The 16778-nt window shown below is 44.5% G+C and overlaps 1 protein-coding gene across 1 annotated transcript in view; it reads right to left on the minus strand.

Annotated features, from left to right (window-relative positions):
* Nucleotides 1–16407, minus strand: part of FANCI (FA complementation group I) — a 23354-nt gene extending 6947 nt beyond the window's left edge. Inside the window, exons 1-24 of the mRNA XM_009635884.2 lie at nt 16398–16407; nt 16156–16286; nt 15603–15759; nt 15465–15522; nt 14823–14864; nt 14210–14333; nt 13236–13321; nt 12927–13059; nt 12570–12662; nt 11934–12070; nt 10954–11134; nt 10297–10384; nt 9600–9730; nt 8873–8943; nt 7861–7975; nt 7357–7479; nt 6253–6321; nt 4891–4992; nt 3872–4057; nt 3656–3777; nt 3085–3249; nt 2359–2538; nt 879–1042; nt 383–465 (exon numbers count right to left, since the gene is read on the minus strand). Coding sequence (XP_009634179.1) covers nt 383–465; nt 879–1042; nt 2359–2538; nt 3085–3249; nt 3656–3777; nt 3872–4057; nt 4891–4992; nt 6253–6321; nt 7357–7479; nt 7861–7975; nt 8873–8943; nt 9600–9730; nt 10297–10384; nt 10954–11134; nt 11934–12070; nt 12570–12662; nt 12927–13059; nt 13236–13321; nt 14210–14333; nt 14823–14864; nt 15465–15522; nt 15603–15759; nt 16156–16286; nt 16398–16407 — 2751 coding nt within the window. The remainder of the gene's footprint in view (nt 1–382; nt 466–878; nt 1043–2358; nt 2539–3084; nt 3250–3655; nt 3778–3871; nt 4058–4890; nt 4993–6252; nt 6322–7356; nt 7480–7860; nt 7976–8872; nt 8944–9599; nt 9731–10296; nt 10385–10953; nt 11135–11933; nt 12071–12569; nt 12663–12926; nt 13060–13235; nt 13322–14209; nt 14334–14822; nt 14865–15464; nt 15523–15602; nt 15760–16155; nt 16287–16397) is intronic.
* Between the last annotated feature and the right edge of the window lie 371 nt (nt 16408–16778).

Here is a 16778-nt window from a genome sequence, read left to right on the forward strand (position 1 = left end):
AAGCAGCAGATAAAGGAATTGGCAACAAAGAGAACGACATAGAATATAAAAAGAGGACTCTTCTAAAGAGCGAGTGCTGGTTTTTGTTATGAGTGCTTACATAGAGGCCCACATATGATTCAGCGTGACTTTTACAATACTCAGGTAAGTTTATGCTGCACTGAAGGACCTTATAGCTCTGTAAATACATGTGCACTTCAATCCAGCTCTGCAGAGTGCCCTGAAGAAGCTTTCCTTAGAGATCAGAAACTTTTCTGAACTGCCAATGAATCAGTGTCACTGTGGCTATCACATACTCAATCCTGTGGTCAAGTGACAGGGAGCTAGCAGCGTTTTCTGCCAGAATTACCAGTGCTTTGGAACACTTGCAACACACAGTGGTACTTACCTGAAACTGTCGGATCTGGAAGGCAGCTTTCTCTGTGACATTAATATCCGTTTCTTCTGCGTCACCATCAGTAATATCTGGCAGAGACAGAGAGGTGCAGAAAAAAGCTAAATGCCAAGAGCAGAATACAGGATTTATTTCCAAAAGTGGGAAAGACTGCAACTGCTCACAGCTAGAGGAGGAATACAGACTGCAAAACCATGGTGAGCACAAAAATGTGTTAAAGGCAAACTTCAAATAGACGAACGCTGTATCAGACCCTAGCTATCCTCTACTGACAGACTGAGAGCTCTATAAAAGCAGGTAAAGATATTTCTGGAACTTGCCTCTGGCATGAAAACCAATGCTACTAAGCCCACCTTGTTACTGAGCAACAAGGACCAGACCCCTCTCCCTACTTATGGATAAAGGGCACTGGGTCCCTAACTGCTCACACATGGGCTGGAACACAAAGCCTGGAAACCAGAGCAGAATTGTACCATGTGCCTACCCAGGGCTTGTAGAAACTGGGGTATCCTGGCAGTGTACATCTGCTGCACCGTGTTGAAGATCCGCAGCAAACCTTCCAAGCACAGAAGTGAAATGCTTTTGCCCTTCTTCTTCCCTGACTCTTCAACGACAGTGGGAATTGAAGTGTACCTCCAAAGCAGAACCCTAGGGGATGGGAGACGAGTTAACATCACATGCTCCAGTAAAGCTGGCTGCACAGTGCAAGAATGAGAACAGGGCTAATCACAGATTCTGCTCTTAGGACTGTATTTTTAACAAAACTGAACTGGAAGGTCTTTTTCCTATAGGAAAGTGGAGGGAGAAGAGATCCATTTTTAAGAAGATCTTGTTTCAATGTCAGCAAAACAGCTACTGCATTTTTCCTGCACAGCTAAATAATTTAATTCTTTCCAGGTGCCAAGGGACTTTCCAATCCCATTTCAAGTCCATCTTTATACAGTCATTTCTTCCACCTGGCTTTCCTTCTGTCTCAGACTACCCCAACATTGACCACTGGTGTCAAATCTGTGACAAAAAGAGCTTTTCTCTTGGCAGTTTGAATCTGTGAAACATCAGATATCTCTACAGGAATAAAATCGGAAAGGTAAAGGCAGGAAAAGCAAAGTGAAAAGCTTTGAAGAAAGCAAAATTGTTTGGCCCAGAGGAGACTTTTCTATTTGTAGGCAAACATCTTTTTCCTGCTCCCCTAAGCCCACTTCTTCCCTTTTTTGTTCCCTCTCCTTTCTTCTCATTAGTTCTGTTGCCTGCACAGATGATCTTATTCTATTTCAATGTCCAATCACACAAACCATGTAGCTCACATGTAGTCCTAATGACTGCAACACAAATAGCCTCTATTATTTGGGGCGAGACACAAAACGGGCATTATTCATGGCAGGGGTAATTTGCATTTTGTGCTCTCTGCTGACTGGGATCTGAAAAGACCCCATGCAGATATGACCTAGATCCCAAAAGACACTTAGATGCTTAACATTCTTGTATTTCCAAAGGATTAGATGCATGAACTTCTTCAAGCATCTTGCAGAAGTCCTAAACAAATGTTTTCTAAAGCTTGTATCCCTCTTACGTCTGTTTTATACTGTAGCTAGAAGTGAATTTTAACTTCATTGCATCCCAGAGGCCCCAAGAATCCAGCCTATAACCATCCTACCTCCTCTGTGACAATGAGTGATGAGCCAAAAGTCAGAAAGAGGCTGAAAATGAGAGTTTGATGGCATTTGGTTCTTCCAGGCCAAGTGCCATTATTAGAGCTGTATCACTCACTCTGGCACAGAAACTGTAGTGCCTCCACTTGATTTCTCAGGAGCAAAGAAAGGCAATGATCTCAACCCAGTAATAATAACTGTTTGAAACAGTTATAGTCTGCATTCTTCTTTCAAAGGCCTACCTGAGAATCAAAACCCCACAAAACGCATTGCTGTTTTTCAGGGCTGATGTCTTCATGTGCCACAATGACTCACCGTGTGATTTTGCAGAGGTTCTGAAACATTTTCTCCAGATTTTGTCCATCTGGTCCATCAGTTTGTCCTGTCTCCTCCAGTTGCTGCACCTTCTGCAGAGCTACACTGACAGCATAGCGCAGGAACTCTGTGCTGGAGCGCAGAACTGCTAGGCTCTCCTCATGGGTTTGGGCATTGTCCCTGAAGAATCAAGAGCACTGTCAGAGAATTGAGGATGTGCTGAAAAAGCACAGGGGTGGCCTACGAGATTTAAAATCTAAATATGCATTTACAAATAAAATCACTAGCTGAATTCAGGGTGGAAAAGACCCTTTGTTTTGGTAGTGAACACTCAGAGGATAGAGTTCCACCAGCCGTTCCAAAAACACTAACAGACATGGTTTGAATTGATGTCTAGCTCTGTTCCATAGAGGACTGGAGCTCAAACACTGGAGTCTGTTGTCTGGGGAATGACCCAGGACTGGAAGAGCAAGACTCTCTGAGGTCTTACAAGTCATAAGCAAAATCCAGGAAAGCTGGTTTGTCAATACCAGGAGTTATACAGCTATGGTTCCTGCCTGCACTCCGATGCTCTCCAGACAACAAGTGCTGTTACCATGCGTGCTGTGTGCAGAAATGAAAATGCCTGTACTGTGTATGCAGTGAACAAGACAGCCAGCATGCAGACACCACAAAAGCAGCTTGTGAATAGGCCTCAAAGCTTCTCTGGATATGACAGCTTCTCACCTGAACAGAGCTGTGAGCAGAGTAGATACAAAACCCATGGACAGGAAGCTCCGCGCAGTTTTGTTGACCAAAGTAGATTTGTTCTTTCCAGCTTTCTCCTTCAGGATTTCAGCAAGTTTGTTGTAACATGTAAACAAGCCTAGGACATCCTCAAACTTGTTCTTACTGAAAAAAAGTAGTAGAAAGCATTAATGGAGAAAATCCAGTCTCATAGTCTCCCATTTGAAGCTTCAGTTGCCAAATTACACAATGACACTTTATAAATGATAAAACCATGACATTTGACATCTCCCCACCTCCCTAACAGCGTATACCTCATCCATTCCTCCTTGACCTGCTCTTCTACAAAATGTCGCATCCCATCTCCCACAACCCACAACATTCAAAACAAAGACACTCCCCAAGGTTCTGTAAATGTCTGTGCCACAAGGTGCACACACTCAGAAAGCATCATTCTGATTCTGTGTTGGTACTATGATCCTGCGCTTGCAATGAGTCTGTGTCCTGCACTCTGAAGAGCTAGGCACAGTGTAGCACAGCTAGTGCTGGAGGGTAAGATTTGATGTTTTACCTGAAATTCCCTATGTTGAAATTGTACTCAATCAGGACCTCACAAATTCCCATCACCTGGATGGCATAGATGTTATTCTTTACACCGACACCAGAAGACAGAGAAAAATCTGCTGATTTATCCTAAGAGGTAAAGGAAACAAGTGAAAAATCTTTTCAAAACCTGACAAGAACTCAGTGTCTTCTTCCACTGAGTCAAACTGAAAATCTGATTTACCAGTTCAAAGTCTTCCAACTCGCTCTTGATCATGCGTCGTGTGACAGATTCTAGCATCTCTTCAAAGTTTTGCTCAAATCCCACATCCTCCTCCTCCTCCTCATCGTCATCTTCAGCTCCTTGGCGTAGAGGCACAGTGCTCTTATACCAGGCGAGACAGTGTTGGATACAGCAGAGCAGATGGGCCTGAAGGAAGCAGCCACACAGTCACAGTCACACTCAGCCTTCTAGGTGGAGGTCACTGGCAGAGGTAGATGCAGGCCAGACTATTATAGCTGGATACAAAGAGCCATAGCTGCCTTCAGAGGTTCGTGAGAGTCTCAAGAATATGCCTCGTTCCCAGAACGAGGGGATCTGTAATCCTACACACAGCTACCCCATTCTAGCTTCAGACAATGTTGTCCGCCTGAGCTTGCCTATATGGGATGTAAAGGCTTAACTCCCACTGCTCCCTCAACCCAGCCACCTCAACTGCTGAAGGAGATGGAAAGGGAATTTCCAAAAGGGCTCTTGCTCTAGCTGGAGTGTCTGTTCCCTTCCTGGGTCTGCTACTACAGCACTGCATGGAAACTTCCCTGGAGGAAAACGAAGTGATTAATTTGAATTTGTTCCTTCAGAAATCCAATGAACCATTGAGGTGTCATCTCCAACAGTTTCAGAGGAGCAAAACCAAAGGGCAGATTCTTTCTCCTGATACGCACACACACTGCACGCTATTTTATGTGGAATTAAGTTGAAGGAGGGAAAAAAAAAAACCAACAGGGTGAGCTCAGTAGAGGATAACAGAACCACACTGTTCCTAGAGCATTTTTCACACAGGTCCCCAAACCACTTTGCTAGGAAGCTCTAATAGATAGCCCGAGGCAGGGGTGAGATGCCCAGCTCTATTGTCATTAAAAGAATTGCTCCAGGTTAGAAGAGGCTGAAGAAACACAAGGTATTCAGCTCATGTAGCAGCACAACTAAAGTACTATGGAACAGATGAGCTTGCAGCTGTGGCCAGCCAGTATGGTTCTTACCAGTGGTTCCTGCAGAAAGATTTGATCTCCTTGAGCCATAATACATCCCTCAAGTTTCAGTGGAGGCAGGAGGTCTGGCTGGGGCAAGTAATATTGCTTTATCTGTCATAGAATAAAAGAAATAAAAATAACCAGTTACTTGGTAACTGAGCCTCTTAGGTTGTTCGAAAACAGAATACGGTAATCTTTGTACTCCATTCTACAGAGCAAAAACTAACATTATGATAATGGGACTGTACATGTACATGAGCCATGTCACCTGCTCTATTAGTAATTAAAATCCCCTCTTGAGTTGCTTATGTTCCTCTCAGCCAGGACACGTCACTGCCCTAAAACAAGTTTATCTGAGTACTTGCTGCTGTGTTGACTCAATATGCAACATCACTTGCACTTCACCTGCAGTGCTTCCAATCCTTTAAAGAGCGAGGAAAAGTAACTGCTCCTGCTGCCCGTCACCTGTACTGAACACTTGGGCCTGTTCTGGCATCCAGCTCCCTGGCCTGAAGGCGCAGACAGTTATGGAGGCTACACCTGGCACTAAAAAAAATCCATGAGAGACCATGCTTGCACCAATTCCTGGCTGTTTGGCACACCACAGGAAGGAGATATGCTCCGAGTACTGATATAGGATGAGAACTGAATAGGGAAAGTCATATATATAATGACACTATAAAATTCTATACATTTACACCAAGTGCCCGTTAAGTGCCCTCTGCTACCCAAAAGCTGCCTTGGCTTTGTTCATGTTCCCTTCTCAGACCCTACACTGTCATGGGAAAGCTGGAATTAGTCAGCATGAACTCTACGGATGATTAAAGGGAAGAAAATTACTTGTCTCAAAGAAAGCACAGCCTGTCCAATGGATTGAGGAAATGTGATTGTCTTGTTGCCATGAGCAACACTGTTGGGGGATGAGTTAATCCTTGTAGATCCTACACGGGCTTGGGTATTCTCCCGATGGGAGGACAGCAATAGTAATTACTGTGTCAGCACACATCCTTGGGGAAGTATGGGAGGGTAACTGCTGTGCGCTGCTAAGGAACAGGGAGCGCACAAAGCACTTCTCTGGGCATCACACTTCTCACAGCATCTCAGAACTGAAGGGTTGGAAAGGGCTCCAAGAGATCTTTTCTCTTCCACCCTGTGACAGGATATGAACCAGTCTCCAGACATTTACCTAGTCTGTTCTCTCAACGTAGCAGGGATTTGAACAGCTCCTTAGAGAAGGGCTGCAGCACTTAAACATGTTTCCAGTGTAAGGGAGAACTATTTTCCCAATATTTAACTTAAATTGCTTCCTATACTGGTTGCAGTGCAGAATTCTTAGGGTCTCTGCAGCCGTGCAACAGAGCAGTACTTTACCTGGGACAAGAGTGTTTCCATTATAGAGCTGGCCAGCTGGGAGTTCCTGCGGAGGACATCATAAAACCCCTGAAGACAGGAAGGAAGGACAAGTTGGCTTACCCAACAAAGAAAATGAACCGCATGCACCATAAGTTGGTGTCATATGACAGCAATGACCCTTTGGCACCACAAGGAACCATGAGGAAGTAACAATGTGCGCAGTGTAAAAACCCCATACCTGGCAAAGCAAAGGCACCAGAGAAAGAAGGTATGAATCAGACAGGGCATGAATTTCCTCACAGGGGCCTTCTCACAAGCTGCATCTCCCTAGCAGCGGTGGCATCAAGCCCAGAGTGACTTTCACTGCTATTTAACACTAGCACTAGATCCAACTTCAAACTGTGAAATCCTGCTTCAAAGGCAAAACAAGCCAGTGGGGAAACTGTAGGAGGCAAAAAATCCTTCAGAGAAAACTCAGTGGATGGATAAAGCAAGCACAAGTCTTATAGCAACACTGATGAACACACCCAAAACTTGCAGCTCACCAAAGGTCAGGTCAACCAAGTCAAGAAGAAAACAAAATCTCTGACCTGAAGAGTTTTCCTTTTCTCAAGCTGTTACCCCATGTTTACCTCAGAAGCCAAGATATGCACCCAAAAATGGCTCTCTGTATTAGGCCATTTGCCAAAAGAACTCTAAGGAGCAGACAAGCCTTTATAAAAATTTGCAAAAGGAAGAAGAGAAAAAGACAGAACTCCTGGCAACACTGCTTCTACCCAATGCCTGTTGTAACACTACTCTCCATGGGGCATCAAACATGCTTCCCATTTCCTAGGTCACACCACAGGAAGAAAGACACTGACGCATTTTTGCTCTTAAGCAATGTATGAGATGAGGAAGATACATCAATGTGTCTTTGGGCTTATAATGGCCCAAAATAAAAAGAATCAGAAGTATTGAGAAAAAAAATACAGTCCTTAGTACATGTGTCCCATGAAGAACATAACTGAGATGATAGGTTTTCCACAATATCATGATCGTTATTTACCTGTAGCTACAGTAGAACCAGACTACAGAAGAGCTAGTGGCTGTTTTAAAGGAGATTGAAGAAACCGTGTTTACCTCGTATAACATGAGTCGAACATCCGCTTGCTGGCTCAAACATCGCCTCAGGCTGCCCAAGATTTCAAGGCAGAAGGCCTCATTAGCTGCAGAATTATAGCAGGCATGAACATCTGCCTGGACCTGAGAGGGAATATTAGTCACGTTATACTGGTTACAGTTCTCAAATATTACAACACAGAAGCAAGGTGATATGAGGCCTGGTCCCTAAATAATCACTGAAATAGTCCTTAGCATGCTGCCAGGCTCTTCATCATCATCATGGAGCAGCGTAAATGGTCCCCAGAATACTGGTGCCGTAAGAGAGAATGACTCTGAAAAGCAACATCCCTAGGCCAGCTTCTCTTTGCACATTGCATTTGCCAAAGCTTTCCTTCCAGGACTAAGCCTTACTGAAGTCATATTTCTATTTTGGGGAAACACTCCACTCTTGAGTTGTTTTAAACTGCACATATTTAGACATGTCTCATATGTCCACACCAGGGACTGCAGAACAGCACTTACCTGAGTGGCACCAATGGCCTGGCTGCACTGGGAAGAAGACAAACTGCCCAGAACCTTAAAATTTCTTAACAGAAGCAAAAAGCCAGCAACCGCAGCTTTACGAGCATCGAGCTGCCTGTGAATCAGGAGAAAAGAGAAGCATGAGGAAAAGTGGAAGCAAGAAGCTCATAAGTAAATACAAGATCATCTCAGCAATGAAAAAGGATCCACAAATAAAGAGTGATTGGACCCAGTGGAACTGTATTCCCCAAGAGGGCAGCACAGTCCCAAGCAGTTAAGAACTTGGCAGTTTGCTGGGAACTCCCTTGCTCTACACTCTCACAACATTCAATTTCCTGTCTGTCCTTGCAATGCTCACACTGAAGGAGAGCCCCAGGCTAAGACCCAAGCATTAAATGTCCCCTGAAAACTGGAATGGGAGAGTCTCACAGACCTCAGAGTTGGAAAATTCCTCACAAAAAGCTGTGTTTTGCTTTGCTCACTGAAACCCCAGGTCTTCCCCAAGAACAAGTCCCTTGCCTTGAATAATAATCCTAAATTATGAATTTAGTATTCATAACCAGGCAGTCACTGCCCAATAAAATCCAGTCTACAACCACAGCATTATGAAGACAGCAGGATGGTTTGCTCAAAGCATTACCAAGACAACAAGCCTGCTCCTCCACCACCTTGTGAGGGATCAGAGGGAAGGCTCAGCATTCTGATTCAGTTCCTTCCAGACTTTCCCTAGCACCTGGATGTACTCAGCTGTGTAGACATGTGTTGGAATTGGTTTTAATTTTGCCAACTTATTTGGAGTCCCCATTCAGCTGGGGGTTGGGATTTGTGTCTCAGTCAGGTAGAGCTGTGACTATATCACAGTCCTAGGCTAACAGGGTAGGAGATGTCACCATCTAGTTATGGGAAGAACATAGCAAGATGACACTTAACCAAAACAAAGAAAAAATACTTTTGCTCCAAAACCATAAATGAGTTGTAGAAATCTTTTCAAAGAATGCCCTTCCCAGCTTACCTGGAAAAGATAGCTTTTTGAAGAACAAGTATCAGGGAGTCCCTCACTGACATGCTGACTTTGAGGAGAGGCTGGAAAGGAAGATACACTTTGGAGAGAAAAGCACTAAGGCATGCCAAGCCCTTGGGGCATATGAGCTCATCTTCCTCAGGCCCATCTGGCCCTGCATTTCCAATACTGTCATCAGTACAGCAGGAGAACCAAAATGTTTTAAAACAATATAAAATTAGACCCAGAGAGCTGTAACAGTGAGACACCTTAGCAGGTTAGTGAGGACACAGTGCAAGGATTTGGGAAAAGAACTGTTATCCCCAGACTGGAAAAAGCAGGTAAAAGTTTAACACCAGGGCAATATCTCAGCCCAAGCAAAGAGAAATACTGACATGGAGGTTGGAAGGAGAAAAAAATCAACATGACAGCTACAGCTGTTCAGCTAAACACTGCATACTTAGTTTTCTACAGTGTGCAGCATCTGGGAATCTTCCAGATGAAAGGTCAGCACAGAGCAGTTTCGGTACCATGCCAGACCATACCATATGCTTTTTGCTAGAGGGCACACACAAATCCACGCTTGAAGAACAGTTCCATGCTACACTGAACAACATACAGCAGAGTATGAAGGTTTATTTTATGAGGAGGGTTATTAGATCATGCATATAATTGTGGCCTAGAGCTGTCACTGGAACTAAATCAACAAGGATATTCCTGAAGAAATGCAAAGCTTTACCTGTACTGCCCGGAGGAGCCCTTGCACTGTGTTGATGGGCAGAAAGGACAAATTGTCAAAGGTCTCTGTGACTTTGGAGGATGAAGTCTGAAGCACAAGAGGAGCAGACACAACAATGTTGGACAGCAAGTCTGAAAAATAAAAGGACAAAGGGAACAGCTGCTGCCAAGGGGCCAGAAAAGTCTGAGCAAAAGATGTCTACAGAGCTAATGATTACAGAATAATCAAAGCCTTTCCATTACACAGAGAGGTCATGATAGGATAAACATTGAGAATCTGAGCTCTGCTGCAGGCATAAAGCGTAAAACACTCACAACCCAGCTGCAGGGCCTCACCCCACCAGAGGGCACTGAGGTATAAGAGAAGATGCTGCAGCACAAGGCATCTCAGCAGCCCCAGTGACACCCAAGCACCTGCTCAAGGACAAGGAGGAAGGCAACACTAGGAATACGTAACACGTTGCTGACTGATGGATACCAACTTTCTGTGCGTCAGCCGTTCCATGGCAACTGCCTGCAAACATGTTTTCACCTGTGATGAATGCAAGGTAATCTGATGCAGCTGACACCTCAGTAAGAGGGGAAGGAACAACTAATTTTCGTGGCTTCAGGTCACTTCAGCAAGAACTTGTTCTGAGAAGCTACATTCTGAGTGTCCACAGAGCAGGACACATTTCTCTCTCTCTTTTCCTTGTTACCTATGAAGTGGCTGACAGGAGATGCTGCTTTTGTGAGGACTCTGTTCAGGACCTGCTCAAGAATATCACTTCTGATGGGCTCATGAACCTGAAGTGAGAAATAACAATAAATAAAAATAAAAACCTATGTAAATATAAGATCTTCCTGTACATAGAGCACAGGTGTTGTGCAGTACAAAGCAAATCCAGAGCTGAAAGGTAAGCTGGAACTGGTTGCCAAAGGACCCCTTTCAGCAAAATTCACACAAACAGGTTCAGATTTCATCCAAGTCTAATCAGAACCACCACATCAGAGATATACAGAGTATGGGTCTGTGGGATGCAAATTTACCACTTCAGTGACAATGCTGATTTCAGTCCCACCTCTGTCAGATTTTCTTTGTACCTCTGAATATCTCTACTTTCTCTGCAGTCTCTTGGAAACTGTAATAGGGATTACATGAGTATTGTGGCAGTTGGAAGAGATTAGGACTTTATGAAGATGACCCCTTTCAGGTGGTCAGGGGCAAATAGGAGACTAAATCTAGTATTGTTTGTAAAGCACTCATGAGGGATACAGCAGGCAAGGTTTTGACACCATTTATCATGAGAGATTAAGAACAGAGTTTCCCCCCACTCCCCCAAAAAAAAAAAAACCCTCTCCAAGCCATACACTACCTTAAATGTCTCCAGCAGGATACTTGCTCCCAGTCTGCAAGCCTGCTGGGCTGGCATTTTTGAAAGGCCATAACTGGTATCAGCAGCTTTTCCTCCAAAGGGCTTTTTTGGTTCATACGATTCCATTAGGCTGAAGCCAAGATCCACCAGGCCCTGAGTAACGTGGTCCCAGCCAAACGCACTGAAGAAAACATTAAACAGACCAGGAAAGAAACAACTTAGTCACAGAAAAGGTTTAGATTAGAGCAGTCTAAAGTAAAATCTTCCACAGTCATTCCGGGGTCCAAAACAGCAGCGAGAGATCACGCCAGGGAAGATGCATCCCTCACAACCCCATAGCTGTCTTTAGGCTGAGGGGCAGGCGCTCAGCACAAGATGTCTTGCAGCCCTGGTTCTCCAACCATCAGACTTCCTTTCCAGTCCAAAGGTCTCCTCGCTATGGGGAATGATGGGCACTCAGGCCTCATCTGAACATGACAGTAGGCTACAGTTGGTATGCACAAATATCCTACTGATCCTAAGATCTTCGAGTCAGAGAGGAAGACAGAAGAGGAATGCCTCGCATCAAACTAAAGGACAACTGGTGACAGATCACAGACCTATCCCACAGGATGATTAAAGGACTAACCATGTTAGGGAAGAAAACAGTGAACCTATCACTCATCCCTTGATCAGAACACAAACTACAGCCAGCAGCATGACTCATACAGTCAGCTGCTTTACCAGTAAAAACCAGATAGGGTCCTATGTACCACCAGATGCTGAGATTTGAGGTAGAGGACACAGATTTATACAGCTGCAGTTTGTTGCTTTATTTTAATTCATCAATATAAAATTGGGATAAAAACTTTGGCTCTTGACACCATTCCCTGCCAGCACCTGGTCAGAAGTATTTAGCACCCCAGAGCATTCTAGCAAGGCTGAAACTCTCCCCCTCCCAGAGCCCATTGAGTGTTCTGCAGCATGCAGCAACAACTCACCTATTTTTCACCACTTCCAGAATTACAGCAGTTACATCATATTGTTGAGGAAACAAATCCTGCAGGAACTTGGAGGCCTGAAGGAACTGCAGGTCCTTGCAGCTTCTTGTGATTGATGTTTTCAAGAAATCAAATATCTGGAACATAAAATCATTGAGTGTGAGGAAATGATCTCTGAAATGGGACCTGTATAGACTTGGGCATGTTCCAGCAAGAGCACCAGCCAGAGCACAAGTTCCAGTACAGCCTGCCAAAAATCTTAACTCAGTTCATTCTCAGGACAGATACACCAAGCTCATTAAGAGCCTCAAGGAGGGTAACTTGCTGCCAGATGCTCTTCAGGCGGCTACCACAGAGCCAAAACATTAAAAAAAGACGACATTGCTTTTCTTCTCATGCTACAATACCAACCCACAGGAATCACAACTCTGGAAAACTCTTGATATTGCTCTGGAGTCTTTTATAGTGTTCAGTAAACTACAGAGTACCAATGATCTAACTGCCTCTCCACATGCATCCTGAAACCATTTAAGCCTAATTCTGATGGGACTATGACCTAAGCATGCTTCCTTTCCTTTACAAGGAGTGCAGTGTACATCCCCACGGAAGTTCTCTGCAAGCTTATCATCCACATACCTGCTCTTGCAGTCTGTGTTTTACTGCAACCGATAGCAAAAGAGCCACGCTGAAGGGACACAGGGCTTTAGCAGGGTCCTTCTGTTGCTCAGTCTAGAAAATAGCAAGCAACAGTCAGAAAGTTTGTTATCTTCAACTGCAGCACCCTGCAAATTCAGGGAAGCTATCAGGCCCGTATCACACTGTTGTCATGGTGTAGAAAGGGACGTGTCTCTCCAAACGTATCATAGCACTTGTTACAGTGAACATGACTGTGATCATAAAAGTTATTAAATCTCTTCTACAGATAACCAATTAAGTTTTAAAAACCCTGCTTCAACATCTTCAAGAACAGTGCCTGCTCTGTCTTTGTTGTACCTTTAGATGTCTGATGAGTTCCTCGCCTAGGTCCTGATCCAGGTTGATAACAGAAACAATATGGAGAATAACAGTGCCTTCCACGTGGCGGAGCTGGTCTAGGGACATTGTGGCTACCTCAAGGTCTGCTGATCTGTAAGTTTTATCAGAAAAAAACCAAGTCCTCCAAAGCCATAAATAATTTCTTATGTATCAAGGAGGACATACTTGTACAAGGTTTAACAATTCAAATTCAGGGAGCCTTGGGCAGGACCAGGGTGACTGCAAATACCCAGGTAGTAGAGAAAATGGATGACACAGAGAACTTACTGTGGAACCCTTTGTTCTTCCTTTTGTCTCTTATCCAACTCATTGAAAAATCTGATGATTCCTTCTAAAACAGTCTTCTTACTGCCCTGCAAGGCAGGACAGGACATTAAGCCACTGCAAGGTCTGCAGTATCCCAGAGAACTACGCTCTATTCCCACACCAATTACAAATGTCATGATATCCTTCATTTCCCTTCGTAGATCACTGGGGTGGAGGAGGGGTCCTGTGTGGCTCATTTCCAGATGAAGTGACTCTGGTTTAGTTTGCATATTTCTTTTGACTGCACTTATCGAAGAGTTGGAAGAAGCTGAAGCTCAGCTGTCTTTTTAAGTTGTTATTAATTAGAAGGGATCCTTTATGCAATAATCAATTAGGGAGGCTTTCAAACTCCTAACCTAACATTACATTTTGGGCCAGCAGACCCAAAGGACCTCCTGTAACACACATATTATTTGTCTTTGACTGGATCATTTTCGCATTGACTCAGTCACAAATGAAGCAAGCAGAAGAGCCAGATCACCTTGTCAAAGGGCAGGGATGTCACTGGTAGCCTCTGCTTGCAGGAAGAGCACAAGAGATGAGACATTTCCAGTACTAGTCAGACTACAACCCAGAAGACAGTCATATTGCAGGAGCTATTATTATAGCATGCAGACCACAGAGAGTGAGCAGAACCACACTTAAAAAACCAATCCTCTCTGCTGTTTGCTAGGTCTGTGCTCATCCCTTCTTTCCCAAAGGTCTCCTTCTTTCACCACAAGAAGATCAAGGTTGTATCTGAAGCAGTCAGCTTCTTCAGGCTAGAGGGAGTTGGATTAAAAAAAAACTACTGATGTCCTGCTGTGTCCTGCTCCCCACAGCACAGTTTGGAAACAATCACAATCCCTGACAAAATCCAGCCTATAGCTCAGTCTGTACATGGTTTTTTCTCATGGTATATGCTTAGGGGGAGGCCAGCTCCTGTGAACTTTTACCTTTGCAGAAAGCAGCAGCAGCTGATAGACCAGAGGGGGAATTTCCTGCAGGTCTAATTTGGAGAACATCCTAAGGACCTTTTCCACCACAAACTGCAGCTCCTCTCCTGATAGTGGAATATCCCTGTTGAATCAAAGATGCAGCCCGATCGTTTTCACTAATTTCCTTCAGAATAGCACAGCAGAGTCAACCTGTAACTAGACAAAGGGTCCTAATCTACAGACAGGCAGCGAATGCTCCCACAGTCCTCAGCAGAAGCAGTTGCTACAGATCTCTCAATACCCCACCACTGTCCCAGGATACTCTTCAACCTTTGATACTTAGATCTCCTTCACATTATGCTTGTTGATTAACATATTGTTAATTTTCCAAGGCTCACTCACACATGGGATAAAAACCACAATGCCATGCCCAGTCTCTGAGGCATGCCTCCCAGTTGTTTTTTGTACCCAAATGGATGTGATGTAGATGTTCATCCACAAAACCATCCACGGGGCTGTGCCTGGTATGGTCAGAGCTACTATTTGTACTTGTCCCAAACTACATGTGAAATAGGACGTGGGCATGACTGCAGCACAAGAAAGTGGTGATGTTGAAGGTAGAGGGAATTACCTGAACATGTTGGCAAGATGTATTACATTCTGAGGATCCCACCTGGTAAAACAAAAAGATGTTAGAAAATTGAGAGCAAGTAGAATTATCGCTTATCCCTTCCCTCCTCATACACAATTATTCAATATCATCATTTCCCTGTCACATTCTGATATTAAGATTAAAAGCCAAATTTCCACCAGAAGTCACCACCACCACCCTAACCACCCAGGCTTAGAACGCTCCAAACTGCCCCTGTCCCCACAATAACAAATAACCAAGAAAGGAATAAACCCAAGTGCTTACTGAGACCAATTCACACAACGCTATTACAAAATGTGGGGGGGGGAGGGGGACGGGCAGGGTGGTCCCTTGCTTTCCCAGCCAAAGACACTGTCACAGAGGGCACAGATTCAAAGATGATAGAACAGGACACAGGCAGTGGTGTTCAGCTCATCATGATGTCTTTTTTCGAAGCACAACATGAAACGCACTGTTTTGCCATGTAACTAAGAGGACGTTGGGGCTAAGACACACTTAGCAACTGCAGATTTAGCTCCCGCTGTACCGGTAGGGTTTCATGGCGATTTTTGTGAAAGGTCCAAAAGGACTAGGCACTTTAGACGGACTAAAGCATGGTGGAGGTGGCAGAGATATACGTACTTGCTGGAGCAGAGGGTATTTATCAGCTGTTTCTTAAACTCTTCCCCATTCAGTTCACCTGAAAAAGCAAAAGTCTTCTAGGAGCCAATTCCAGAGGATGGGAGGACAGGCTGGGGAGAAGGAAGGGACAGGGGTTACCTTTCCCATAAGCCAGGCTCTCCTTCGAACTGGCCAGTGCAGTGAGAACAGTGGAAAACAACTCCAAGGATTTCCCGTTAGACAGGCTGCCGCCTTTAATAACATCAACAAACAGGGTGGCAAGCTCAGCCAACGCATGGCCTGGCAGCTGGCGAGCCTGGGAGAAGATACAATAACTTGAAAGAGCTTGAGGCAGCACACAGGAGAATTCCACATACATGTCCAAACCATCAGCAAAACCAGCAAAGGTCATTTCTGACAGTGAAATGTTCCCCTAAAAGGGGAATTCAGGCCCAGGACTGTCATACTGTCATTTACAGAACAGAGCAGTAAATCAAGTTGATGTAATTACAGGTTTTGAGTCTAAGATTAATTATCCAAAGATAACCACATTTATGCACACAGCAAATTCCAACACCAGCTAACTTATTCCAGGACAGATCCACAGAAAGGCCACAACCCGTTTTCCTCGGTGGCCTAGTAAAGTATCTCAATCTACATAAGAAAGGATACCCAGCAGACCCCAGGAAAGCCAGCCCAAAGGAGCTTCTACCTCCAGCATCAGCAGTCCTATGATTTCAGACACCTTGCCCAGATGCAGGTCCCCTGACTCCACTAGTGGGACACAGTGTTTGTAAACCTGAAGCCTCCTGAGAACACCGCTTCGCTGGGAACAAGGGGAGCCTTATAACGAGAAAATAAAGAAAACAAAGAATGGGGAAAAAATTAACAACAATTAACAACATGTTGGTAAACAAGAGGAAATCAGCAGGGATTAAACTGTCACCTGGCTACAGGTCTCCATTTTAGCTATCTGACAAAACAGATAAAAACTAGAGCACAGGAAACCAGGATCTTTTGGATAAAATAAGGGATGCGCTCAACCCTGTTATCACACCCTGCGGTTCACTCCTCGGACCTGCTGCCGGAGATCAGGAAGCGCCAGAATACTGAGAAGAATCAGCTTGGCAATTAAGCTTCAGCTGGCCAGCTCAGTTCTACTCCGAGGTACCTAAGGGCTCCCGAAAGTAAAGCCCACTTACAACAGGTTCATTACAAATCTGGTTTCCTATTTCCTGTATCTATTTCTGGACGTCCCGTTTTCCTGTGACAGCCCTGACTGGCTGGTTCTTACCCAAAGTGACATTTTTTGTGCTGCCGACCGCTTACTTCACC

The sequence above is a fragment of the Egretta garzetta genome, unplaced genomic scaffold (assembly GCF_000687185.1).
Source record: "Egretta garzetta isolate BGI_Z169 unplaced genomic scaffold, ASM68718v1 scaffold203, whole genome shotgun sequence".
NCBI lineage: Eukaryota > Metazoa > Chordata > Aves > Pelecaniformes > Ardeidae > Egretta > Egretta garzetta.